Source organism: Emys orbicularis, chromosome 7, assembly GCF_028017835.1.
Source record: "Emys orbicularis isolate rEmyOrb1 chromosome 7, rEmyOrb1.hap1, whole genome shotgun sequence".
Classification (NCBI taxonomy): domain Eukaryota; kingdom Metazoa; phylum Chordata; order Testudines; family Emydidae; genus Emys; species Emys orbicularis.
Window position 1 is genome coordinate 1535175 of NC_088689.1, and position 27130 is coordinate 1562304.

A 27130-nucleotide genomic window follows, 5' to 3' on the forward strand; every position below is an offset into this window, starting at 1 on the left:
CTGAGTTACTACAGAGAATTTTTTCCTGGGTGCTGGCTGGTGAGTCTTGCCCACATGCTCAGGGTTTAACTGATCCCCATATTTGGGGTCGGGAAGGAATTTTCCTCTAGGGCAGATTGGCAGAGGCCCTGGGGGTTTTTCGCCTTCCTCTGCAGCATGGGGCACGGGTCACTTGCTGGAGGATTCTCTGCACCTTGAGGTCTTTAAACCACGATTTGAGGACTTCAGTAACTCAGACATAGGTCAGGGGTTTGTTACAGGAGTGGGTGGGTGAGATTCTGTGGCCTGCGTTGTGCAGGAGGTCAGACTAGATGATCATAATGGTCCCTTCTGACCTTAAAGTCTATGAGTCTATAACAAAACCAGCCCCAGGACCGACCTCTGGAGCACTCTGCTTGATATCGGCTGCCAACTAGACATCGAGCTGTCATGGTGATCACAGTCTGTCTGCACCATTGGAGAAATACCCCTTTCTGTTGGTGAATGCCGAGGCCTGATGTGGTATATTTGGTCTTTTTTGAGGGGGTAGGAAATTACAGGCATGTGGGTCCTATCAATAGCCCCTACATAATCTGGGAACCCTAACCCTATAAATCCATCAACTCCTGTGCATTTCTCAGCTTTGTAACTAAGGCGGCAGCACCCTCTTAGCACTAGTGCAAACCTCCGTGACAGCAGCCCCAGCAGTTGATCTACCAACACTAAACTGTTTAGCCTACTGATCAATAGCAATTGGGGTGTGTGTGTGTGTTAACATCCAGAGAATGATGGCCACACACTTCTCCATACTGATGGGAACTGGCACGTTGGTGTTCTGCGGCCTCAGCTCTGGCGTGAGCTCTGCACAGATCTCAAGGACAATAGCATTCCAAATCCTCAAGTTCTGCCCCATTGGTGGTCATCCCAGTTCTGTAGCAATGTCCTGTCCCACCAGTTGATGCTGGGAGTGAAGCTGCTCTAGGACAATGTCATGCAGAAGTAACTACTCGGTTTCTTCTCCTCCAGCAATATCTGCGCAACGTTATGCAATGGCTGTCTCCCAACTCATTCGAAGCCATCTGGCTGCATGACCGCCAATACATTGGGAGCATCTTGTTTATATTAATGCCTGTCAGGATTGCAGTGCTCAGCAGTGCTTCCTACATGCTGTCTGACAAGTTTGAAAATGGTGCTGGCCTACTAAAACCAGATGAAATATGGGATACTAAGAAAGGAATCATGGGAGTTTGAGTGCCAGAATTCCTGTAGGTTCTGGTAGGTATCTCACAATACGCTGCAAGAAAAATCCCAGAATGCATAGAATCTAGCACTGGAACATTACACCGTGGGATATCTGACTGGCTATTTCAGAAGCAGTGCAGAACGGTGTGGATGCAGTTATTCACGGGAAGTAGCTTAAACCAGCATAAACAAAGTGGTGGAGGTGTAGTTTCGGGATAGTTATAGCAGAAAAACACAATACTGTATTGGAAACGTTTTCTCATGCAGACAAGCTCTGAGCCTGAAGGGGGAGCTGTGAGCAGTCACCATTTTCTTTCAAAGGCTATGTCTACATAGCTGCCGGAGCCTGTCCCTGCGGCGAGGAAAGGCTCTGGCAGGGTGGAGATGGCAGGCTCTGGTAGCGGACCACCACATTACTAAAAATAGCAGTGTAGATGAGGGAGGTGCTGCTTGGATGTGTAGAAAGCTGGGTAGGGTGTAGACTCATAGATTCATAGACTTTAAGGTCAGACGGGACCATTATAATCGTCTAGTCTGACCTCCTGCACAACACAGGCCACAGAATCTCACCCACCCACTCCTGTAACAAACCCCTGACCTATGTCTGAGCTTCTGAAGTCCTCAACTTGTGGTTTAAAGACCTCAAGGTGCAGAGAATCCTCCAGCAAGTGACCCGTGCCCCATGCTGCAGAGGAAGGTGAAAAACCCCCAGGGCCTCTGCCAATCTGCCCTGGAGGAAAATTCCTTCCCGACCCCAAAAATGGGGATCAGCTAAACCAGGGATCGGCCACCTTTCAGAAGTGGTGTGCCGAGTCTTCATTTATTCACTCTGATTTAAGGTTTCGCGTGCCAGTAATACATTTTAATGTTTTTAGAAGGTCTCTTTCTATAAGTCTATAATATACAACAATAGTTTAGTTATATGTAAAGTAAATAAGATTTTTAAAATGTTTAAGAAGCTTCATTTAAAATTAAATTAAAATGCAGAGCCCCCCGGACCGGTGGCCAGGACCCAGGCAGTGTGAGTGCCACTGAAAATCAGCTTGCGTGCTGCCTTTGGCACGCGTGCCATAGGTTGCCTACACCTGAGCTAAACCCTGAGCATGTGGGCAAGACTCACCAGCCAGACACCCAGGAAAGAATTCTCTGTAGTAACTCAGATCCCACCCCATCTAACATCCCATCACAGGCCATTGGGCATATTTACCGCTAGTAGTCAAAGATCAATTAATTGCCAAAATTAAGCTATCCCATCGTACCATCCCCTCCATAAACTTATCCTGTGGGTTCAGACATGTAGCACACTCTACTTGCCTAAGCTGTGCCTCGCTGTCTACCCTGCTCTTTATACCTGTGCTCGTTGGGCACGCAGTGTCTGGACTCGATGTGCCACCACAAGTGTAGTCACACCCCGAGAGTGCTAGAACAAACCATATTTTCTTTAAAAACTCACAACTTGAATTATTCGTAGCGGTTGCAGCATCGAAGCTATGGAAATCCTGTTCCTCCGAGGAATGGCCTCTCTAAGGTGAGAGATTAAATCCTGTGACTGATGAAAACAGCCAGGGTTCTTATGTGCCCTGGTGTATGTGGTGCATATCCCGGTGCTCTGGCTGCCTGCCCCTCCCTTCTGAAGGAGGCAGTGTGTCTCCACATCATTTTGAGCTTGCTTGGCTACTTGCCATTCAATTAGACCAGTGGTCTCCAAACTTTTTTGATTGCGCACCCCTACCAGTAAAAAAATTTTTGAGCACGCACCCCCTGCCGTGCCGGCTATACCATTTTTGCCAAAGCAAAAAAAAAAAGCCGCTCGAACTCCCGCCCGAAGTGATGAAGCAAAAAAAAAAGCGCTCCTCCTGCCGTGCACCCCCAAGGATCCTCTTGCGCACCCCACTTTGGAGACCACTGAATTAGACAATGAGAGAGAGTGAATGCTACCGTTCCATGGAAAGAGACAGTTTGGATGGATGTCTGTGAAAGCAGGATTGGGCCCAAACCTGCCTCCCAGCTCTGCCTCTCTAAGGGTTTTAATTAGAGCCAGTTACAAAGATTGTGCAGCCCTGAAAGCTGAGGAAATTGATGCTGTTGTTTTTCATTTTTAAATGCAAAATGTTGCACCACTGTGGTATGAAGGGTGAGACTTTAATTGCACAACAATCTAGGGCAGGGGTCGGCAACGTTTGGCACGCGGCTCGCCAGGGTAAGCATCCTGGCGGGCCGGGCCAGTTTATTTACCTGCTGACGCGGCAGGTTCGGCCGATCGCGGCCCCCACTGGCCGCGGCTCGCCGTCCCGGGCCAATGGGGGCGGCGGGAAGCTGCGGCCAGCACATCCCTCGCCTGCGCCGCTTCTTGCCACCCCCATTGGCCTGGGACGGCGAACCGCGGCGAGTGGGGGCCACGATCGGCCGAACCTGCTGCGTCAGCAGGTAAACAAACTGGCCCGGCCCACCAGGGTGCTTACCCTGGCAAGCTGCGTGCCAAACGTTGCCGACCCCTGATCTAGGGAGTCAGAGTTAAGGTTCCCCTAGTAGCATTATCTTTGCCCCATCGCATGGCTACATTACAATCAGGTATTTAATTATCTGATTATAGCACATGCATGTGCTGTGTGAACTACATCAGGTTACATAGAAAGGGAGAGTTTAAGCATTAAACAGATTATTCACTGTTCAGTCTGGCTGGAGGAGCAGTACAGTGCACTATGCAGTTCCCTGCCTTTTCCCTCTGGGGACAAATGGACTTTTAGTAACATTTTTCAAGAACTAATTAACTTCTGGGCTCAGACCAAACCTGAGCAACTTCACTCTAAAATGTAAATTTCTTTCAGAAAGTTCTAAGCACCTGAATAGCGGAGGTCAGTGAAAATGCCATGTCAGCCGTAACCAGTCTTGCCATTGCAGTGTTAGTTGATACCCCGCGTTGTTGTAGTTAAAGAGCAGATTAAAGCAACAGACAATTTGACTTTCCCAAGTAAGGGCACTTTTCTTTACGTCTCTAGATCCACAGCAGAGTGTGGTCGATGATGCTTGTCAGGTCTGTTTGCTTTAACTGATGAAACTCAATTTGATTATGACCGATTATAGCAATAACTTGAATATTCTAAATTCTGGGACTTTGTAAGCTTTTGGGTATTGGCTAAGATGAGTTATTGGTGAAATCTGAAGCCTGTACAACATTTTATCTTTTAAATTAGAGTATCCTAAATAAATGTGAGGAAAGCAGGGCAAGGAAGCATTTTCCATTATGATTTATTATTTATATTGTGGTAGACTCTAGAAATACAAGTCAGGGATTGGCACCCCATTGTGCAAGGCATCTGGGACACACAACAGAAAGCTTGTCCCTGTCCCAAGGAACTTATAAATATAATCTATGTAAACATTACTAAATATTTGTATTTTAAATGTGTATATAGAAAAATAAGATATTCTATAGCAGGGGTGGCCAACCTGAGCTGGAGAAGGAGCCAGAATGTACCAATGTACATTGCTAAAGAGCCACAGAAATACATCAGCAACCCCCCTATAAACTCCCCCCCTGCTCCATGCGCCTCACGCCCACCGGCAGCCCCGCCAATCAGCGCCTCCCCCTCCCTCCCCAGACTCCCGATCAGCTGTTTCGTTGTGTGCAGGAGGTTCTGGAGGGGGAGGAGTGAGGGCATGGCAGGCCCAGGGGCGGGAAGGGGTGGAGAGGGGTAGGGCCTGTGGCAGAGCCAGGAGTTGAGCAGTGAGCACCGCCCAGCACACTGGACAGTTGGCTCCTGTAGCGCCAGCCCCAGAGTTGGTGCCTATACAAGGAGCCGCATATTAACTTCTGAAGAGCTGCATGTGGCTCCGGAGCCACAGGTTGGCCACCCCTGCTCTATAGAATCATAGAAGCCGTGCCTGCGGATGATCAATGTAAAGAAACTGTCTTGGGCCCCGCCAGTGGATTACCCTGACGGGCTGCGTGCGGCCCATGGGCCGCAGGTTGCCCACCATTGCCTTGGACTTTGCTAGTGCACTCCCCTAGTGCCAGCTTTCATAGTGGCCAGTTGGGCTTTTGGCATAGGTGGCGGTTTGCGCTCGTGTGGAGCCTGGCCTAGTGATCCGGCATTGTCCATAAACAACACAAGGGGAATTAACACAAACAAAGGGAGTCAATGTGAGAGAGAAAGAGAAGGAAATGCCTCCCTCCCAGGGGGTATCTCAAGCAGGTGCTCCCTTCCCTCAGGGGCTGCGAGTTGCAGGTGGGCTCTCTTCCCAGACCTACCCCCAGCTGAGCTGCGCTGCTCGGCTCCCTGAGCATCTCTTGCAGGTGGGGCAGGGCTGGCTGAGCCCAGAGCAGCTCCTTAACCCTTTGTCCAGTGTGGGGTTTGCATACCCCCTCACAGCATATTTTTGAGGCCTCCCCAAAACACCCTTGCAGTAACCTATTACCTATTCCTATGAACCCATCTGCAGTTCTTCCATTTTCTGCTCCCTGTTCCATGTTTCCCTGGATGCCTGTCCATCTCTGACTGGCACAGCTGGAAACCGCCTCCAATTTCCTATTCCTGCACTTCAATGGGCCTTTTAATTTATAAAGGTCACTTTATTAGTGACCCTTCCTCGCACACACAGATGCCTGGGTATCGTTATTGCTAATCAAAATGCAAATGTAAAGCAGGACCCCATTTCTGCACAGAAATAAAGCCCCCACAGGCATTGCACACAATAATCCTGTTAATCTGCAGCACCGCAGTGTGTGTAACCTTCAGACAAAGCCCAGTGCTCCTGCCTGCTATACCCAGGGTAAACGGGGCGACTGGATGTGCCCCACCTACACACAGTTCACAGAACAGCAGCAAAGGGGAGACAGGCATTTGCTCAGACATGTTATTTCTATTTTCTGTCTTGTTTGTAATTAGGATTTCTTTCATCTCTGCTTTTATAGATCACTCATCACCATGGTATCTGAGTGCCTTACATCATCTCAAAGTACACAATAAAGGAACAAATGGCTTGTTCTCCTTTCCCACTCCCCTCCCCCTAATTAGCCCAAGGTTTTAATGTTTGGTTGGGGGGTGGTTTTGTTATTATGGAGAAAGCTTGGACAAAGCAGTAGGCTCTAATTTTGCTCAGAAGATTCATGGTGAGCCCAGCACCTCCTGGGAGTGAGTCCCACAATTATGGACAAGTTGCAGAAAAAGCTATCAGGCACACAAGTCTCACTCTAGGGGTAACGGTTCCATTATTTTAGTGGAGAGCAGCTGTTGTCAGAGGTCACAATCATGCAGGATGAGTTGATCCCTTGTGAAGCCTGAGTCAATCCTATGGAGGTCTTTGAAGATCAGGACTAAAGTGAGACCTAAACTATGGTTACTGAGTTTGTGGAAAGAAAGTTTGGGAAGCAAACAAATGGGATAATGTCCCCAGGAAAGAGATGGGATGTGCGACTGAGCATTGCCATTATAGTGGGATACACGAGAAGTAAGTTCTGTTGACTTAATGGAGTTACATGAGTGTAAAATCTGTGTTTGTCTGGGCTTGCTTCTAACTTCACAATGTAAAGCCAGAGCAGAAGGTCAACATGGGTAAATCAGGAATTGAGTGAGAGGAACCATTTGCAAGCAGTGATGGAAGGCATAGAGCATAGACCCTCCTGGCTGGGAGAGGGGTAAAAACTGGGATGCTGGAAGGCCAGAAGGAAGTTAACCACTTGAGTGCTATCTGATGTACCTGGCAGATGGGGAAAAGTTCATCTCCAGTGCTATGCTGTGTACCTCCTACCTAGGTTCTTAATGAAGTGCCAAGGTTCCATCAGAGTCATTGCACAGTGGGAATACCATAACATTCAGCAGTAAAAGGGTTAAAGTTTATGACACAATTAGGCAGAAAATGGAAGAAAGACTCCACATGTAATAATAAATTAGAAACGTTTAGAACATAGAAGATAAAGGCTAATGAAGGAAACGGTGAAGTCACTAGGAGATATCAAGGGTTGAGAGAGACGCAGACAATACTAAATAGAAAAATGTAATGGATTCTTTGCCTGGGTCCTCACAAAGGAAGATGGGGGCACAGATGCCACAAAGGCATATTTTTCTTCAGGGAGGAAGAAGAAATATCTCAGAAAATGGAGATTGTGCCAGAACAAGAATCAAGGAACGAGAATGTCCGGAGACAAAGTTCCAGGGTCAGACAGGTTTCATCCCAGATTTCGGGGCGTGGGGAAGAGGGACAAAAAAAAATGGAGGAACCTGTAGTGGAATGACTAGAAGATAATGTATTTCACATCCTTTGGTACCTAAATGTGTCTCCTCTATTTAAGAAAGTTCATTAGGGCTTCCCTAAATCCATTTATTATGGAGACATTAGAAATTACTCTAATTTACATTGGGCATTAACATTATTAATATTGAATTAACAGAGTTAACATGCGTCGTCAGCATGGAAGCATGTCCTCTGGAATGGTGGCCGAAGCATGAAGGGGCCTATTGAATGTTTAGCGTATCTGGCACATAAATACCTTGCAATGCCAGCTACAAAAGTGCCATGCAAATGCCTGTTCTCACCCTCTGGTGACATTGTAAATAAGAAGAAGGCAGCATTATCTCACGTAAATGTAAGCAAACTTGTTTGTCTTAGCGATTGGCTGAACAAGAAGTAGGACTGAGTGGATTTGTAGGCTCTAAAGTTTTACATTGTTTTGTTTTTGAGAGCAGTTCTGTAACAAAACAAAAAATCTACATTTGTAAATGGCGAACTGCGGCCACTTGGAGTTGCGAGCGGCCGTGCCTGCGGACGGTCAATGTAAACAAACTGTCTCGTGCCCCACCTGCAGATTACCCTGACGGGACGCATGCGGCCCGCAGGTTGTCCACCACTGGTCCAAGGATATGGCTTTAGCATGATTGAGAGACATGGTGACAGCTCTGTAATCACTACAAAATGGAACCATGCTTCAACCCAGACAGGGGACCTAGTGACATGGCTTCACTTGTCGTATAGATGGGTTAAACTGGGGACCATTTGGTAGGTTCCTGTTAGTTACATTACTTAAGCCCAAAGTATCCCTAATTCATATCCCTAGTTTCTGTGCAGATGGAATTGTTTGCCATGAGACTCCGGCTACACTGACCTTTGGGAAGTGACATAATCAGTTTGTCCAGCTTTTCTTTTCACTTTTGTCTCTGCGTGACGGCTGATGCCCAGTGTGTGCCAAGGGGGCCCTTCAGACCCAATAATGCGCCCTTGTGTCTTGTAGCATGCGTGGAATTTGCATAGGCTGTGCTGGGGCAGGCGGGTGTCTTTGTTTTTGGAAACAAGGAGCAAGTTCTTTTCTCAGTGTCTTTGCTTCCCAATGCCTCTCCAAAAGCTCTCGGCATTCATGTAAGAGATTTGGTTTTCTATCTGTTTTTGCTTTAGGCATTATTGAATTTACTGAAACTAACCTCTGGAATATGCCTGGTGATCCTGTCGGTGGTTCTAGGTTGGAGAGATTTGATTTTAGTGCAGTGGGTTTTCTCTCTGCGAATCTAGAGACGTAATTAGCAGTGGAGGGAGCAGATAGTTTGTGCGGCTTGATGTAGCTGTTAGAAAGTATTTGCATATCTACTGTGTGGGGAACAAAAACTGCTAGTGAGTGAATAACAGAGCAAGGATCATTGCAGGCAGGGTAGCTGGGTCTAAATAATAAACCACCTCATAAGGATGGCCGGACTGGGTCAGATCAATGGTCCAGTTAGCCCAACATCCTGTCTTCCAACAGTGGCTAGTGCCAGACACTTCAGAGGGAATGAACAAAACAGGACATTTGAATTATCTATCCCCTGTCATCCAGTCCCATCTTCTGATAGCCAGAGATTTAAGGACACCCAGAGCGTGGGTTTGCATCCCTGACCATCTTGGCTAATAGCAATTGATGGATCTATCCTCCATTAACTTATCTAATTCTTTTTTGAACCCACTTACACTTTTGGTCTTTAACATCCCTTGGTAATGAGTTCCTCAGGTTGACTGTGTGTTATGTGAAGAAGTACTTCCTTATGTTTGTTTTTAAACCTGCTGCCTATTAATTTCATTGGTTGATTCCCAGTTCTTGTGTTATGTGAAGGGGTAAATAACACTTTTTCTCCACCTCATTCATGATTTTATAGACCACTATCATATCCCCCCTCAGTCGTCTCTTTTCCAAACTTAACAGTCCCAATCTTTTTAATCTCTCCTCCTATGGAAGCTGTTCCATACCCTGATCATTTTTGTTGCCTTTCTCTGTACTTTTTCCAATTCTAATATATTTTTTGAGATGGGGCGACCAGAACTGCATGCAGTATTCAAGATGTGGGCATACCGTGGATTCATATAGTGGCATTATGACATTTTCTGTCTTATTATCTATCTTTTTCCTAATGGTTCCTACCATTCTCTTAGCTTTTTTGACTGCCGCTGCACATTGAGTAGATGTTTTCAGAGAACAATCCATGATGATTCCAAGATCTCTTTCTCAAGTGGGAACAGCTAATTTAGATCCCACCATTTCGTATGTATAGTTGGGATTGGAAAACACAATGTGCATTACTTTGCATTTCTCAACATTGAATTTCCTCTGCCGTTTTGTTGCCCAGTCACCTAGTTTTGTGAGATCCCTTTGTAACTCTTCACAGTCAGCAGGAGGACTTGTGTTGGATCAAAGTGGGTTGTTACGGATTTCAGGACAGAGCTCTGGCTACACATTGTTGGGAAGAATTGGCACTTGTGTGTGGTTTTTAAACCCTTGTAACATTGTGAGTATGGGGAGATCAATCAGCAGGTGTCTTTGGCAGTTGGTACTGAATTGCTCCATCTTGGTCTTAAGTCCTTAGGTGCAACAAACGGCTGAGAGACCCATCCAGTGATACTGGAATCAGTAGCATGCTGCCTAGGCTACCCTACAGAATACAGCTGTGAACCCCTCACAGCTTGTTACTCTGAGATGATTCTGCCAGTCTCATCTGCCTTGCATCCTTTCAGTCTCCACTATTCTCTCAAAATAGCCCCCATCACACCTGTGTAGTAGTGACAGCAGAGAGGGTTTCTGTTGGGATTCTCACTCAGCACAAATTGCAGAGTGCTGGCTGCAAGTCCGTGGTTTACAGTGATTCCAGCAAGTGTTTTCCACTGTGGAGTCTAAGTCCCAAGTTCTCTTGTCACTTATTCTGGTCACGTAGCCTAGTTATGACACCACAGTCCTCCTTCGAGTGCTTGCTCATGTCGATTCCATTCTAGGTGTGCGCGGTCATCGGAGATTTTTGCCTCTAGTGGTATTCGTAGGGCCTGCTGTGACGCCCCTTTGATGCCATGCTCATGCGCCAGTATATCAGGCCCGCCAGCCCTACGCCCTCTCAGTTCTTTCTTACCGCCCATGGTGGTTAGTCAGAGCGCCTTTCCTTGCTTACCAAGGGCTAGCAGTTTTCGTATTCGGACTTTGTGCCTTTGGGCCTTGTAAATAGTTAATTCTTTAGTAGTTAGTGTTCAGTAGCTGTTGCATGTTCATAGTTGGTAGTAGAGTCCCAGTGGGGACTTTGCCCCGGAGGGAGCATGCCTCAGTCTCCCAGGTTTAAGCCCTGCGCAGACTGTAACAGGTCTATGCCTGTGAGTGACCCCCACAGCAGCTGTCTCAAGTGCTTGGAGGAGGCACACACAAAAGACAAGTGCCGTATCTGTAAGAACTTTCAGCTCCGCACACAGAAGGAGCAGGATATTCAATTATGGGCTCTCCTCACGGAGTCCACCCTCTGTCTGGCCGCCGAGCCATCCCGGCAGGATTGGCTGAGCACCTCAGCATCAGTGCAAAGTGCACTGCCAGCACCGACCTCTGCCCAGCACCGTGCCTAAAAAGAAGGTGAGGAAGCATGGCTCCCCGGCGCCAGGAAAGAAGAGCCAGGTTTCATTGGGCAAAGGATCCACCTCGGGCCTCCCGTCTACCCCGGAGCCACGCAGTCGGCCTTCTCCCGTCAGAGCCGTTATCCCCATGAAAGGTTCTCCTCCGACTCCTGTGAATGGTATCGTACCAACACTCCTGCCGACACCAATGTCCTCGCGTGCTCCCGCACCGCCGAGAGAGCAAAGGCCTCCACCCGCACCGCCGACACAGCAAGTGCCGCAGGTTTCGGCAAAGGTTCCCCAAGAGCCAGCCGCTAAAGCTCCTCAGGGAGCGGTGGAGTGCCGCCGATCCCCTGAGACAATGACGTGCTCTCCACCTCCGCGCCGCAGGTAACTGGAGCCACTGCCCAGATTGTCTGGGGCTCACCCTCGGTCACCGGCACCACGATCACAGTCCCCGTCATCTTGATGTGGACTGCATAGAGGGAGGCGCCGGTCTCCTTACTACCGGTACCAGTCACCCTCCTGCCAGTCGCCCTCTCGATGTTGATCCCAGTCGCCTATGACGTGGGAGCACTCTCCATTCCATCTCCAGTCCCCCCGGCTCTGACATTGGTCCCCTCATTCTGGGCACCAGGCTCCGAAGACAGTGGTCTCTAAACAGACCCAGGCATTCACGGCCCCACCGTGGTCTCCGAAAGGCAGTTCCTCTGGCACAGAAGGGAGAGTTAGCCCCTCACCTAGACCCCAATGGCGTAAATGGGCGCCCGAGGCCGCATCGGCGCAGTAGCAGCCCGGCCAGTGGCCTTGTTGGAACATGTGGGGAGTGCCGGTCATGGCAATGCCCCTTCGCTCCGCTTGTCTGCCTCCGCCTCGGAGCAGCAGGTGATGGCACCGACGGCACCAAGCTCGGTGTGAGAGGCGCGCCAGGAGGCAGTACCCACTCCTAAGAGTTTGATACTCTGGTGGAGGAGGGCACCGCGATGGCCAGGTGCTCCTTCCAGATGGCGTGGGAAGCGGCGGACTCGGCAGCCAGGGTGGTAGCGTCCGCAGTGGTAATGAGGTGCAGCTCCTGGCTTCAGACCACTGGAGTCTCCCAGGAGATGCAGATCTCCATGCAAGACCTCCCATTCGATGGGAATGGTCTCTTTTCTGACCAGACGGATGTGAGACTCCATGGGCTGAAAGACACCAGGTCCACCCTTCGCTCACTGGGCATGCATACGTCACAGTCGGTGCGCAAGCAGTTCCGGCCACCTCCGCCGCCAAGGTCTTGGCAGCCTTGTCTGGGTTTGGTCGTCACTGCCTTTCCACCTCCCGCTCACCTGAGCAGCCTGGCCCAGCAAAGCATTCCGGAGGTCAGAAGCGAGCGCGCGAGGCCCCAGTCAATTCCCCAGCTCCACCATTTTCTTTCTTCAACTGCCTTCACCCCTACCATTCGGCCTGGTTGCGGGTCACCTCGGACTGCTGGGTACTGGACATTAGTATCTCAGGGCTATACCTTGCTGATGTACACCTTCCTGCCAGTGCCATTGATTCACAGGGTCCTTGTGAAAGTCAAGCAAGACAGAGCAAAGATTATCCTGGTGGCCCCCGCGTGGCCTCGCCAGCACTGGTTCGGCACGTTGCTGAGCCTTTCAGCAGCTGTCCCACTACAACTGCCACATCGGCCGGATCTGCTGTCCCAGAGCCACGGCAGTCTGTTGCACCTGAACCTGGCAGCGCTGCACTTGACGGCTTGGCTACTGCGTGGCTAAGCACGGACGAACGGGCACGCTCGACCCGTGTTCAGCAGATCTTGCTAGGCAGCAGGAAACCCTCCACCAGGACGACCTACCTGGCGAAGTGGAAAAGGTTCACATGTTGGACCTTGGAGTGGCGTATTCGGGCCTCGGAGGCCCCGCTGCAGGATATCCTGGATTATTTGCTGCACCTCAAGCTCCAAGACTTGTCCCTCTCTTCGATCAAGGTCCACCTGGCTGCCATTTCAGCGTTCCATCCTCCGTTCCAAGGCAGGTCTATCTTCGCCCACCATATGACGGCGTGGTTTTTGAAGGGTCTGGAGTGGCTCTATCCTCACATCCTGGGGCCTGAATCTTGTGCTGTCAAGGCTCATGGGATCTCCCTTTGAGCCTTTGGCTCCCTGCTCTCTCCTGCTTCTCTCCTGGAAGGTTTCATTCCTGGTCATGATAACGTTGGCCCGTAGGGTGTCTGAGATCAGGGTGCTTGCCTCAGAGCCACCCTGTATGGTTTTCTACAAGGACAAGGTCCAGCTGTGCCCGCACCTGGCGTTTCTGCCCAAGGTCATTTCCCAATTTCATACTGGCCAGGACATATACTTACCAGTCTTAATTCCAATGCCTCATGCGTCAGATGAGGAACGCAGGCTACACACCCTGGACATCCGGAGGGCGCTGGCCTTCTACATAGATAGAACAAAGCCGTTTCATAAGTCAATGCAGTTCTTCGTTGCAGTGGCAGACAGGATGAAGGGTTGCCCAGTGTCTGCTCAGAGGATCTCATCCTGGATCACAGGTTTCAGCCTGCATCCGCCAGCGATAGTGACGGCACGCTCAACTAGGGCACAGGCATCATTGGCAGCCTTCCTGGCACAGGTACCGAGCCAAGAAATCTGTCGAGACGCTACCTGGTTGTCCGTCCACACGTTCGCGTCTCATTATGCACTGACCCAGCAAGCTCGAGATGACGCTAGCTTTGGCAGAGCAGTGCTGCAAGCTGCAAGACTGTGAACTCTGAGCCCACCTTGATTGATGCTGCTTGTGAGTCGCCTAGAATGGAATCAACATGAGCAAGACCCCCAAAAAACCCGGTTACCTACCTTTTATAACTGTTGTTCTTCGAGATGTGTTGCTCATGTCCATTCCATTACCCACTCTCTTGCCCCTCTGTCAGGGTTGTCAGCAAGAAGGAACCGAAAAGGCATAGGGCCGGCAGTGCCTGATACACCAGCACGTGAGAGTGGCACTCATGGGGGCGCCATGGCTGGCCCTACAGATATCGCTAAGGCAAAAATCTCTGCTGACCACACACGTAGGCGCGTGCACACCTAGAATGGAATGGACATGAGCAACACATCTTGAAGAACAGCAGTTATTGAAAAGTATCAGAGGGGTAGCCGTGTTAGTCTGAATCTGTAAAAAGCAACAGAGGGTCCTGTGGCACCTTTAAGACTAACAGAAGTATTGGGAGCATAAGCTTTCATGGGTAAGAGAACTACAGAAGCAGTTTCTCCTCCCTTGGTGTTCACACCTCTACTGCTAGCAGAGCACCTCACCCTCCCTGATTGAACTAACCTCGTTATCTCCATACTGATTTATACCTGCCTCTGGAGATTTCCATTACTTGCATCTGAAGAAGTGAGGTTCTTACCCACGAAAGCTTATGCTCCCAATACTTCTGTTAGTCTTAAAGGTGCCACAGGACCCTCTGTTGCTTTTTACAGATTCAGACTAACACGGCTACCCCTCTGATACTTAAAACCTAAAGGTTTATTCATAAAAAGAAAGAAATATAGATGAGAGTTAAAACTGGTTAAATGGAATCAAATACATACAACAATTGCAAAGTTCTTAGTTTAGGCTTGATGGGATTACTGCTGATTTTAAACCAATTAAGTCTCTGGAGTACAAACATCCCAGCTTGGATGGGTTGTTCAGTCCTTTGTTCAGAGCTTCAGTTTCAAGCATAGTTCCTCCAGAGGTCAGAAGCAGGATTGAAGACAAAATGGAGAAGATGCAGCTGCCTTTTATAGCCTCTTGTCATGTGGCCTGTGTTTCCTTTGTTTCAAACACAAGCTGCCCAGCACATGGCTTGAAAGCTTCAGAGTTCTGTCCATAGGCATGTCCCTGCATGCCTTGCTGAGTCATAAGGTGTATCTGCCTTCTCTCAATAGGTCAGTTGTGTAGCTGATGGTTCTTAATGGGCCATCAAGCAGGCGAGGCCGTACTGATGCCAGCCTGTCTGGGGTGTCACCCAGAAGTATAGCACAAGTTTGAAATACAGACAGGATAGAGCCAATACTTATAACATTAGATACAAAATGATACCTGCATACAGATATCATAATCATAACCAGCAAATCATAACCTTTCCATAGACACCCCACTCGACCTCCTTTGTACAAGATTTGGTGCCACTATAGGACCTTGGTTGTAACAATGATCTATACGGTCACAGTTCATGTCAATAACGTCACAGATGCATATAGTTCACATAGTTATTGAAGCTCACAAATAACAGAGACAATAGATTGTAGATTGAGGTTACCTTTCTATGTGTAGTATGGGATTTTTTTTCTGTCTTCTCCATTCGTTGCTATTTGTAATTATTGGTTTACAGCAGAAAAAAATATGTTTAACACTCCCCACTGGGGAATTAAATGTCTGTGCACATTTGGTGCTGTGCTACCAGTTTGAACCTTTGTGAAAGCTAGAGGAAAGTCTTGATATTTGTCTGGATGCTGTCAGTGGTGTATGTGTACCTTGCAGACACCCCGCCTTTGCCTAAATGTAGGGCCCCTCTAGTAATTTGCCATGAGCATGTAGGCAGCGCCTGAGATAAAATCAAGCCAATTCCAACTGCCTTTGTCTTTGGTAAGAGGTGCAGCTAGTGGAGAATCCAGTCCCAGTGTTTAGTTCCTAATCTTGATCTGAGTATATTTGGGCACGCAGTTTCTGTGGGCCTTTGTATTAAAGATAAAGGTAGTTGCAGGCTGCATTGTAGCATTCCATGTGTGGCTGTGCTTTTGTTACCTGGTATATATTCTTTGGGGATATGCTCACTGTCACAAGTGATAGTTGCTCTGGTAGTGTGACTAGAGCCTTCAGGTTTAAAGTTTGGTTAATGATTAAAATAGCTGCTTTTGGGGCTTTTTCCCTTTCTCTGAGATTTCTACCATGAGGCATTTAGTGATCTGAAATCTTGCTGGCAAGGTTTATTAGACAGAGTTGTGAGACAGTTGTACTGTTTTGTGCACCTTGTCTTGGGTACAGTTGTTAATTATAACGTTAAAAAACAAAACCAAGAAGAGCTGTTGTCCCAGCTCCGCTGAAGCTACGCATGCTGTCGATTAATAGCAAGCATGGGATAGGCAGTGGTTTTGAAGAACACACTGGCAGCTCCAGTGCGAGTAGATGTCTTTTCCAGCGTGAGGTTGCTCAGGAGGCCTGGGATTTGGGGGGACACTGGCTGTACGAGTGAATTCTGGAGGAAATGTTTTACAACCTGTCTCCTTTTCTTTCCCAGTGATGCCATCTGCAGGTTTGTCATCTGCAATGACTCCTCCCTCCGTGGGCAAACAGTCATCTTCAACCCTGACTTCTTTGTGGAGAAGTTGCGGCATGAGAAGCCTGAAGTCTTCACAGAGCTGGTGGTCAGCAACATCACCAGGCTCATCGACCTGCCAGGAGCAGAGTTGGCCCAGCTGATGGGGGAGGAGGAGCCCAAGCTGCCTGGTGGCATTGGCACAGCCTCTGGATTCTTTCGGTCCCTAATGTCTCTGAAGCGTAAAGGTAGGCACTGTGCTCTGCCTGGCAGCTGTCTCCATAGTTTGATGTGGACCATGGAGGTCCTGAATCAGATTCCATTAGCTATGCCACATACCACACACTCTCTCTAAGCACTCTTGGGAGCCAGGCATGTTGCATGTGCTCCTTGTTGCATCCACCTGTTGTGTCGCCTCTTCTGATTGTAAGCTCTTCAGGACTGGGCCTGTCTCTCTGTGTTTATTCATTGCCTGGCACCCTGGGGCTGTCATCCCAGACTAGGGCCCTAGCCTGAAGGAAGGAGCCAAACCAAGAGTGCATCTAATTAGCAGTCAGTGAATACAAGGTCGCCCCTTCTTTTGTTTCTGCTTGATTTGTGGTGTCTGACCCCCAGGGTACCTGCAGGGAGATCGTTGCATCTGTTCTCGTCATTCCCAAAGCATCAGCCTTTCTTGGGGAAGTCTTCTTATTGAGTATTCAGATTCCTGTTGCTCCCCCAAGCCCCCGTGAGAAGGCAGCCCCATTGTGCCAGAGTCAGTACAAACATGTGTGAAGACATGCTCCCTGCCCTGAAGAGCTGACAGTCTGAGAATGAATGAAGTCAGTCTCTAACTGGATGGGTTATATCAGACTTGGACAGGTCTATGCAATCAGTCAAATTGAAGGGGTCCAAGCGCCTTGCTTCTGCCTCTCAGGGTTCTGAGCTTCCATTCAGAACTTGCAGGGTTTTCCTTGGTTTAGTTTCCCAGGCGCAGTAGGCCTTTCATATTAACAACCAGGCGTTACTAAAGGCTGAGAAAATAGAAAGCCAGAGGACCAGTGTGACGTTGTGTACCTCAGGAGAATACCCTGCACCCCCATGTTCATTTTTATAATATGATTGTGTGGTGTCTAATGCAAAGTTTGTCACGTCGGGTGTCTTCGGAAGGCTCGTGATGCACTGAGCATTGTTGTTATAGTGATGTTATAGTAATTGTTGTTACAGCAATGTGTTAGTAAGGTTATAGGTTGTAATTTCCTATATATAGTTATGAGGCTGAAAATGTGTCCTCATGGCTTAAAACCAGCCCAGGCAAAAACTCTCCAAGAGCAGAGGGGCAGTCCACACCTCATCAGGGCATGTATGGGACAAACCCAGCCCAGCCTCAAAGGAACAAAGGACACTGGCCTAGGGCTTGTCTACACTGGCAATTAACAGCCAGGGGTATGAAAAAACACCCCCCTGAGCACAGCAAGTTGCAGCGCAGTAAAGCACCAGTGTAAACAGTGCCCCAGCGCTGGGAGCGACACCCCTTGTTGAGGTGGCACTGCGACCACACAAGGCATGTTAGCGCTGCCACGGCAGACTAGCCCGTAGGCAGCAACAAAGGATCTGTTGGACTCTCGAGTGAGTCACTCCCCTTCCCTTGGTCAGTTTGGGACTACGATGAGGTAATGCTCACCTGACCCTGAAGGGGGGAGGGGGGGGCAAAGCCAAGAGGGAAGAAAGAACATGATAAAAGGGAGAGACGTTTGCCATGCTCTTCCTCTCTCTTCCACCTCCATCTACAGACACCACCACCAAGCGACTAAAGCGCTGATCAAAGGGGAGAGCCTGGCTGAAGGCAACCAGCCAGCCTGTGGTGAGAAGCATCTAAGTTTGTAAGGGCACTGAAAGTGTTAAGAGCATCTTAGAATGTGTTTTGCTTTTATTTCATTTGACCAAATCCGACTTGTTGTGCTTTGACTTATAATCACTAAATCTATCTTTGTCGTTAATAAATCTGTTGGTTTATTCTACCTGAAGCAGTGCGTTTGGTTTGAAGCGTGTCAGACTCCCCTTGGGATAACATGCCTGGCACATATCAATTTCCTTGTTAAATTGCCAAACTCATATAAGCTTGCAGCGTCCAGCGGGTACAATTGGACACTGCAAGACGGAGGTTCCTAGGGTTGTGTCTGGGACTGGAGATATTGGCTAGTGTCATTCGGTTGCACAATCCAAGGAGCAGTTTACACGCCAGAGGCTGTGCGTGAACAGCCCAGGGGTGAGGGTTCTCACAGCAGAGCAGGGTAAGGCTGGCTCCCAGAGTCGAGGGTTGGAGTGACCTAGCAGATCACCGGTCCAGATAACACCAGAGGGGAACGTCACAGTGGCATTCTGAGAACGAGGTCAGTCTAACTGGATGGGTTATATCAGACTTGGACAGGTCTATGCAATCAGTCAAATTGAAGGGGTCCAAGCGCCTTGCTTCTGCCTCTCAGGGTTCTGAGCTTCCATTCAGAACTTGCAGAGTTTTCCTTGGTTTAGTTTCCCAGGCGCAGTAGGCCTTTCATATTAACAACCGGGCGTTACTAAAGGCTGAGAAAATAGAAAGCCAGAGGACCAGCTTTGTTGAGAAACAATAATGCTCAGACTCACCAGGCCTTTACCCAGGTGCCAAACTCTGGGCTGAAGGGAAGGGCCCGTTTCCACTCAGGATTCCTGGAGTTAGGCGCCTAAGCCAGATCAGCGCTTTCTGGCAGAACACAACCAACCAGAGTGAAAGAGAGACCATCCCTTTATAACCAGTAGCTGCAGGGACTTGAACCCAGCTCTTTCACACCCCAGGAAAGGGTCCTAACCATCTGGCTATTGAGCATTCTGGGCTGGAGCTCTCCTGTTGACGGTGTTCCACTTTGTATATGTAATTAAACATTCGTTGGGTGAGAGAGAAAGTGAGAGAGATTGACCCCATATCCCATGGTCAGGGGACTGACTGCCCTGGGGTGGGGATAAGGCAGGTTTGAGTCCCTGCTCCAAGTCCGGCAGAGTGGAGATATCAAACCTGGGGGTATTACATCTGAGGTGAGTGCCCTAACCACTGTACAGTTGAGTAAAGGGGGAAAATACATGCCTGCTCCCCAAACTCTCATCCCTGCTGTCTTTTGGGTGGGTTAGTCATGCTCAGCGCATACCTTTTGGATCAGGCCCACAGATGGGGGAATGTCTACTTTGAGAATCCCATCACAGCTTAGGCGTGAGCTAGGGCTCCGGGCAGCTCGGCAGCATCAGGACTTAGGTGGTTTTGCTCGTACCCAGCAGTGGAAACTCAAGCATGTAGGGGACTTTACTGGCAGAAACATAGGTGCCTGGGAAATAGAGGGACCTACAGGTTAAGTGGCAGCTGAGCTGGGGTTTTGTGATTGCCAGTAGGGCCAAAATGTTGGACTTACATGCCTAAGAGGCAGGTAGATGCCCAAGTCCCTTTGTGAATCTAGCCCTTAGTCTTCAAATGTTCTGAGATCTATTTAAATGCTCTGCCTTTTCTTCTCATTGCTAGTTGGCACCCACAGCACAGTCTTGGCACTATGCCCTACTGGACTTGCCAGCCTTTCCAGAAGTATTTCTCTGTTGCCCACGTCACCCTCCCACGCGTCAAGGCAGGCCCAGACATTCCTCATAAGTTTTCTCTCTCCACCCAGCTGGGCAGAAACTAACTCAATCTGTGCACCCCTGATACCCACTTACCATCAGCCATGGCGTCCCATTTAGACCAGCTGCCTACTGAACAGGCATAGCTGTGGGCTGCTGCTCTCTAGCTGCAGCTGTAGCTGTGCCTAATTGCTTTGAATTAACCTTCCTTTGAAGGCAGTGCTGCCTCTTTAAAGCTCTTATGATGATCTCTTGAGAGGAGAGTTGTCAGCCTTTTAAGGAGGTCTTATGAGGCTTCCTCCTTCATTTGTTTGGTGGTTTTATTCATTGTATTCACCTAGAGCAGGAGTGGCCAAACTTACTGACCCTCTGAGCCGCATACAATAATCTTCAGATGTTTGAGAGCCGCAAGACGCACACAACCTGCCCCGTAGGGTGGTGCCTGCTGGGGTGTGGGGCTTCTGCCCCGATGCCCACCTACTGGTCTAAAGCCCTGAGGCCCCCCTCCCTGCAGTGCAGAAGCCTCTAGTCCCATCATCCCACTGCAGGGCAGAAGCCCCGAGCTCCCCCCCTGCCCAGTCTTGTAAGTGGAGAATGGGGGAGTACGTGGGGGGCTCTGGGAGCTGCACTTTAACTGTAAAAGTGCCGCATGTGGCTCATGAGCCACAGCTTGGCCATGCCTGGTCTAGAGCATTGATTCTTCTTCGAGTGATTGCTCATGTCAATTCCAACTAGGCGTGCGTGTGCCGCGTGCATGGCAGCCGGAAGGTTTTTCCCCTAGCAGTACCCGTCGGGTCGGTCCAGGTGCCCCCTGGAGACACGCTGCTGAATATAGGGCCCTGCCGACCCGCCGCCACCTCAGGTCCTGCTTGCCACCTGTGACAGTTAGCCGGAACGCTCGTTATCTCTTGCTTCGGCAAGCGCTTCTTTAGCAGTCTTGAACTTTTTCTGTAAATAGTTAGATAGTGTTAACAGTAGTAGTTTTTGTTTGGGGGTACGCCCCCCCTGCCCTCCTCTCCCCGGGGTTTGAACCCTGTGCAGCGTGTGGCAAGTCTATGCCCAGGAGTGACCCACACACTTCCTGCTTGAAATGTTTGGGGGAGAGCCACCAAAAGGAATGCCGCAAGATCTGCAGGGGATTTCGTCCTAGGACTCAGAAGGAGAGGGATCAGGGCCTCAAGATCCTTCTGATGGAGGCTGCCTTCCGTCCCCACTTGAGCCCCAGGTCAGCCAAGCCGACACTGAGCACCTCGACATTGGTGCGCAGTGTGCTGGCACCACCGATACATGAGTTGGCATCGAGGTAGGACTCTGCCAGAGACCCTCGGCACCAGCACAGTTCCCCACATAGGGGATCCATGCAGGGCAGTGGGCAGCACCGTTCGCAATCCCCGGTGCCCCACAAGAAGAGGAGACCCAAAAGGGGCCGCTCCCCCACGCCCAAACCGGCGCAGAAGTCCGCCACCGTGAGAACCATGGCAGGCCACGTGAGTTTGAGTCCTCAAACTAGGGTCCCATCGACTCCTGCCCCAGCACAGGACCAGTCGAGTCTGGGCCCCCAACACTCCCCTCTCCGAGAAGGCCGCAATCTACAGTTACCTTCCGCGCCGGAGGCATTCAAGGCTGCCAAGGACCTCATTGCCTTCACGTCACCGCCTTCCCCTCCTAGGCGAGACAGGACACCGAGCTCCGTCTCAGCAGCACCTGTGAGACCCTCAGTGCCGTCCAGAGGCAAGCCGGTGATTGTACTACGCCAGTCACCATCCCCATGGCACCAATCATTGGTACCATCCACCAGTGGACGGATGGGGAGCCGCACTGGTCCCCGAGTTCCAGGCACCACTCTCCGGCACCACTGGGCACCGCTTCTCCATGGTTATCTTACAGTGAGTCTTCGGAGTCAGAAGTGGAGTCCTATAGGTCCAGGAGAAGCAGGCGGTCCAGCAGCTTCATCCAGGGCTGGAGCCTGGTCAGTGGCAGGCTCCCGCCAGGTGGCCTTTCTGGACCCCCTGGGTGTTCCATCAGAGCCAGAGGTCCCATTCGAGGTCAGTCGGTGGCCTCAGCATCATACGTGCCTCTGACACCTCACCCGGGACAGGACCAATCATTTGCCACGCCAGCACGATCGCGCTGGAAGACCAGGCACTGCGGGATCCCCTGGGTGCCGAGGGCAGAGAACAGGACCTGCTCCCAGCTAGGCCCTTGTCCTCATCCTCGCCTGATGAGGCGATGGTGGGAACGTCGACGGCCCCGGCCGTGGAGGACAGCAGGGGGCGGCGCAGAACCTGGGGATCCAGGCGCAGGAGGTTGCCGAGACATCAGATTCCGTGGTGGACATTCTCGCCCCCTCTGGTCACTCCCGTATCACCCTGCCACTTATTAAAACCATACAGGACTCCACTAAGATCCCCGCCTCCTTACCAGCAATGGCGAAGAGGAATGAGCGGAAATACTTCGTTCCCTCTAAGGGGTTCAAGCATTTGTACATCCATCCTCCGCCAGTGGTAGCCGTGGCGAATGAGCGGGAGCACCAAGAATACCAGGGCCCTTCCACACAAAAATGGGAGGCTAAAAAGCTGGACCTCTTTGGGAGGAAATTTTTTTCCACCGTGTTATGCTTTTACAAAGCACACGGGATCTTTATAGAGGAAGGTAAATACACAGCATTTATTGAGAATACCACAGTTAGCATATGCTTTTTAGACAGACAGACACAGACACACACACACACTCTCTCTCTCTCTCTCTCTCTCTCTCTCCTGCCAGTGATGTTCATAGTTACCAGTCTGTTGTAGCTGGAGTCAATCTAATGGCCAGTTAGATGGAGCACGAGTGTGGAGCTGGGTTCTGTCGGTCGCGATCCGATGCTCCGAGGCTTTGCAGGACTGAACCCAGAGTTCCATGGCAAAACACCCCAGCTTTATAGTTGTAAATTTCCATTTGAGTCCATGCATTTTGCAATGTTATCCTGTGATCATTAGTCCTTAAGTGGTGTTATCATTTGATGGTTGTTGTCCGGCTTCCCATCGTTATCTCTTATTTGTTGTCTCGCCTTCGGGGGTGCCTGCCTCACCTCTGAGGTCGTCAATGCTGCTAACATGTTTAACATCTGATACAATGGATGTTTTCTGATTATCTTCTGGTCTTTCCAAGTCTCTCACTTCTTCTTGACCATCTGGGCATTTGTGATGGCTTTCACACCTTATCTTTTTCTGATGCATGCATGCCTCATTCACACAAACAATCTCTTACAGAAACCTTCAAAGGTATACAGACAGCAGTATTGTATATTCAGCAGAATACATTGTAAATCAAGCCTTGCTAAATCTTATAACTAAAACAATTCACATTGGGGCTTCAGGCCCTCAACATTCCTCTAATCTTCTTAACATAGATACAATAGAGAATCCTGTCTCTTACTTCCTAATTTGTAATACATATAGGAAACCATAGTAGCTTTCTAACTTATTCTAAAACAAAAGGGTGACCATAATCACTCATAAGGATTGTTCTGGTCTGTCATTCCTTTCTGCTATTCAAAAAGGGTGGCTGACCAGATGAAATCAAATCATACATTAATTCTCATAGTACATTATAAAATCCAGCTCCTACAACCGTGGGGCTCCAGCTCCGAATTTCTAACCACCAGGCTGTCCTCAGTAGGTACAGCCACAACTTGTGCAGAGCGATGGTGAAGATTACGGCGCTTCTCCTGGAGGACTCCAGGGCAGAGTTCTCCTTGGTAGAAGAGGGTAAGCTCATTGCCCGCGCCTTGCTCCAAGCAGTCCTCGATGTGGCTGATTCGGCCACCCACACCATGGCCTCTGGGGTAGCCATGAGGAGGAGCTCCTGGCTGCATGTCTCAGGGCTCTCATATGAAGTCCAGCAGACTATACAGGACCTCCCCTTTGAGGGCTTGGCCCTCTTTTCAGAAAAGACTGACTCTCGGCTTCATAGCCTCAAGGATTCGAGGGCCACCCTCAAGTCCCTGGACCTGCACGCTCTGGCTACACAATGGAGGCACTTTAAGTCGCAACCCCCGCCTTGTTTTTACCACCCACAAAACAGGCAGGATTTTTCTCGGAGGCATAATAGAAACAACAGAAAGAGGCCTCCCCCTTCTTCAGCTCTGGGCAGGCAAAACAGTCCTCAGGCCAGAAGCAGAACTTTTGAAGGTGCACCCTGGGGCAACACACCAGTCTGGACTCTGGATCCATTCCCCCCTTACCTTCTTGTGCCGACTGTTCTGCATGGGCCCAAATTATATTGGATCGCTGGGTACTCCGCACGGTAGAAAGGGGATACTCCCTCCCTCCCTTCCATCCCTCTTCAGATGGAGGATGGCGTGGACTGCACTCTCAGCAAGTTTGCAGATGACACTAAACTGGGAGGAGTGGTAGATACGCAGGAGGGTAGGGACAGGATACAGAGGGACCTAGACAGATTAGAGGATTGGGCCAAAAGAAACCTGATGAGATTCAACAAGGACAAGTGCAGAGTCCTGCACTTAGGACGGAAGAATCCCATGCACTGTTACAGACTAGGAACCGAATGGCTAGGAAGCAGTTCTGCAGAAAAGGACCTAGGGGTTACAGTGGACGAGAAGCTGGATATGAGTCAACAGTGTGCCCTTGTTGCCAAGAAGGCTAATGGCATTCTGGGCTGTATAAGTAGGGGCATTGCCAGCAGATCGAGGGACGTGATCGTTCCCCTCTATTCGACATTGGTGAGGCCTCATCTGGAGTACTGTGTCCAGTTTTGGGCCCTACACTACAAGAAGGATGTGGAAAAATTGGAAAGAGTCCAGCGGAGGGCAACAAAAATGATTAGGGGGCTGGAGCACATGACTTATGAGGAGAGGCTGAGGGAACTGGGATTGTTTAGTCTGCAGAAGAGAAGAATGAGGGGGGATTTGATAGCTGCTTTCAACTACCTGAAAGGGGGTTCCAAAGAGGATGGATCTAGACTGTTCTCAGTGGTACCTGATGACAGAACAAGGAGTAATGGTCTCAAGTTGCAGTTGGGGAGGTTTAGGTTGGATATTAGGAAAAACTTTTTCACTAGGAGGGTGGTGAAGCACTGGAATGGGTTACCTAGGGCGGTGGTGGAATCTCCTTCCTTAGAGGTTTTTAAGGTCAGGCTTGACAAAGCCCTGGCTGGGATGATTTAGTTGGGAATTGGTCCTGCTTTGAGCAGGGGGTTGGACTAGATGACCTCCTGAGGTCCCTTCCAACCCTGATATTCTATGATTCTATGACCCTTCTCACGAGCAACTCCTCACCCAGGAGGTGCATATGCTCCTAACGCTGGGGACAGTGGAATTGGTTCCTCAGGAGCTGAAGGGCAGGGGCTTCTATTCCCAGTATTTCCTAATACCGAAAGCCAAATGTGGCCTCAGGCCCATCCTAAGCCTGCGAGAGCTCAACAGGTTCATAAAGAAACTGAACTGCATGGGCTCTTTAGCTTCCATTATCCCTTGGATCCGGGGGACTGGTACGCTGCCCTTGACTTGAAGGATGCTTACTTTCAGATCTCAATAACGCCGTCCCACTGGAGGTACCTCAGGTTCGTGGTGAACCACAATCATTATCAGTTCACAGTCCTTCCGTTTGGCCTGTCAGCAGCTCCTTGAATGTTTACTAAGTGCATGGCAGTTGTGGCTGCGTTCTTACGCTAGCATAAGGTGCAGGTGTTCCTGTACCTCGACGACTGGCTAATCAAGGGCGGCTCCAGGGCGCGAGTGGAGGTGCAAGTGAGCTTCATAAGGGCTACTTTTGACAACCTGGGCCTTCTACTGAATGTACAGAAGTCAACCCTATCCCCCGTTCAGTGGACAGAGTTCATAGGGGCAGTACTGGACTCTACACAGGCGAGGGTGTACCTCCCGGAGTCGCGTTTCCGGTCCCTGTGTGACATCATACGAAGTCTCAGGCAGTTCCCTACCATCACAGCAAGGAATTGCCTAAAGCTTCTGGGCCACTTAGCTGCTTGTACCGATGTAGTATAGCACGCCAGACTGAGACTCTGACCTCTTCAGCCTATTCGGGACGGTCTAGACAAAATCGTCACTTTACCTCGACCGGTCCTCGAGTCCCTCCTACGGTGGCTCGACCCGCAGGCGGTGTGTGCGGGTGTCCCATTTGCCAGACCACAGCCATCCCTTTCGCTGGTGACAGACACGTCAGTGTTGGGTTGGGGCGCGCACCTGGGAGACTGCAGGACTCAGGGTATCTGGTCCCAAGCGGAGCTCTCATTTCACATCAATAAGGACAAGGTTCAACCTAGATCACATCCGGCTTTTCTTCCTAAGGTTGTGTAACGATGCGGTTCTGGCGGGACCCAACTGAGAGTGCCAGTTCAGGACATATCGCTTAAAACAGGGCAGTTACAGCCCTAGGCTGGGGTTTTTCCACCTCTAAGGCGAACCAAACCAGCCAGACAAAGAGGACTTTGGTCTCACCCCACTGGCTAACCACAAATCACACAAGCAATTCCCTTAGACACTCCAGTTTCCCAGTATCACCGCCAGTGCCACTCGTTATGGGGACAAATGGTTATGAAAACCAATACCCCATTAAAAGAAAAAAGGTTCTCCTGATCCCAAAGGATCAAGCCCCAGACCCAGGTCAATATACAAATCAGATCTTACCCACAAATCACGCTGTTGCCAATCCTTTAGAATCTAAAATCTAAAGGTTTATTCATAAAAGGAAAAAGATAGAGATGAGAGTTAGAATTGGTTAAATGGAATCAATTACATACAGTAATGGCAAAGTTCTTGGTTCAGGCTTGTAGCAGTGATAGAATAAACTGCAGGTTCAAATCAAGTCTCTGGAATACATCCCCCGCTGGGATGGGTCCTCAGTCCTTTGTTCAAAGCTTCAGTTTGTAGCAAAGTCCCTCCAGAGGTATGAAGCAGGATTGAAGACAAGATGGAGGAGAGGCATCAGCCTTTTTATAGTCTTTTCCAGGTGTAAGAAAACCTCTTTGTCCTTACTGTGGAAAATTACAGTAAAATGGGGTCTGGAGTCACATGGGCCAGTTCCTGCATACTTTGCTGAGTTGCAAGGCGTATTTGCCTTCTCTCAATGGGTCAATTGTATAGCTGATGGTTCTTAATGGGCCATCAAGCAGGCTAGGCAGAGCTAACACCAACTTGTCTGGGATGTTTCCCAGAAGCATAGCA

The 27130-nt window shown here is 49.6% G+C and overlaps 1 protein-coding gene across 1 annotated transcript in view; it reads left to right on the forward strand.

The window, feature by feature from the left end:
• The first annotated feature begins 8545 nt into the window (after positions 1-8545).
• The window catches only part of ARHGAP19 (Rho GTPase activating protein 19), a 32749-nt gene continuing 14164 nt past the window's right edge, over positions 8546-27130 (forward strand). The window contains exons 1-2 of the mRNA XM_065408421.1: positions 8546-8574; positions 16312-16577. Of these exons, the coding sequence (XP_065264493.1) occupies positions 8546-8574; positions 16312-16577 (295 nt within the window). The remainder of the gene's footprint in view (positions 8575-16311; positions 16578-27130) is intronic.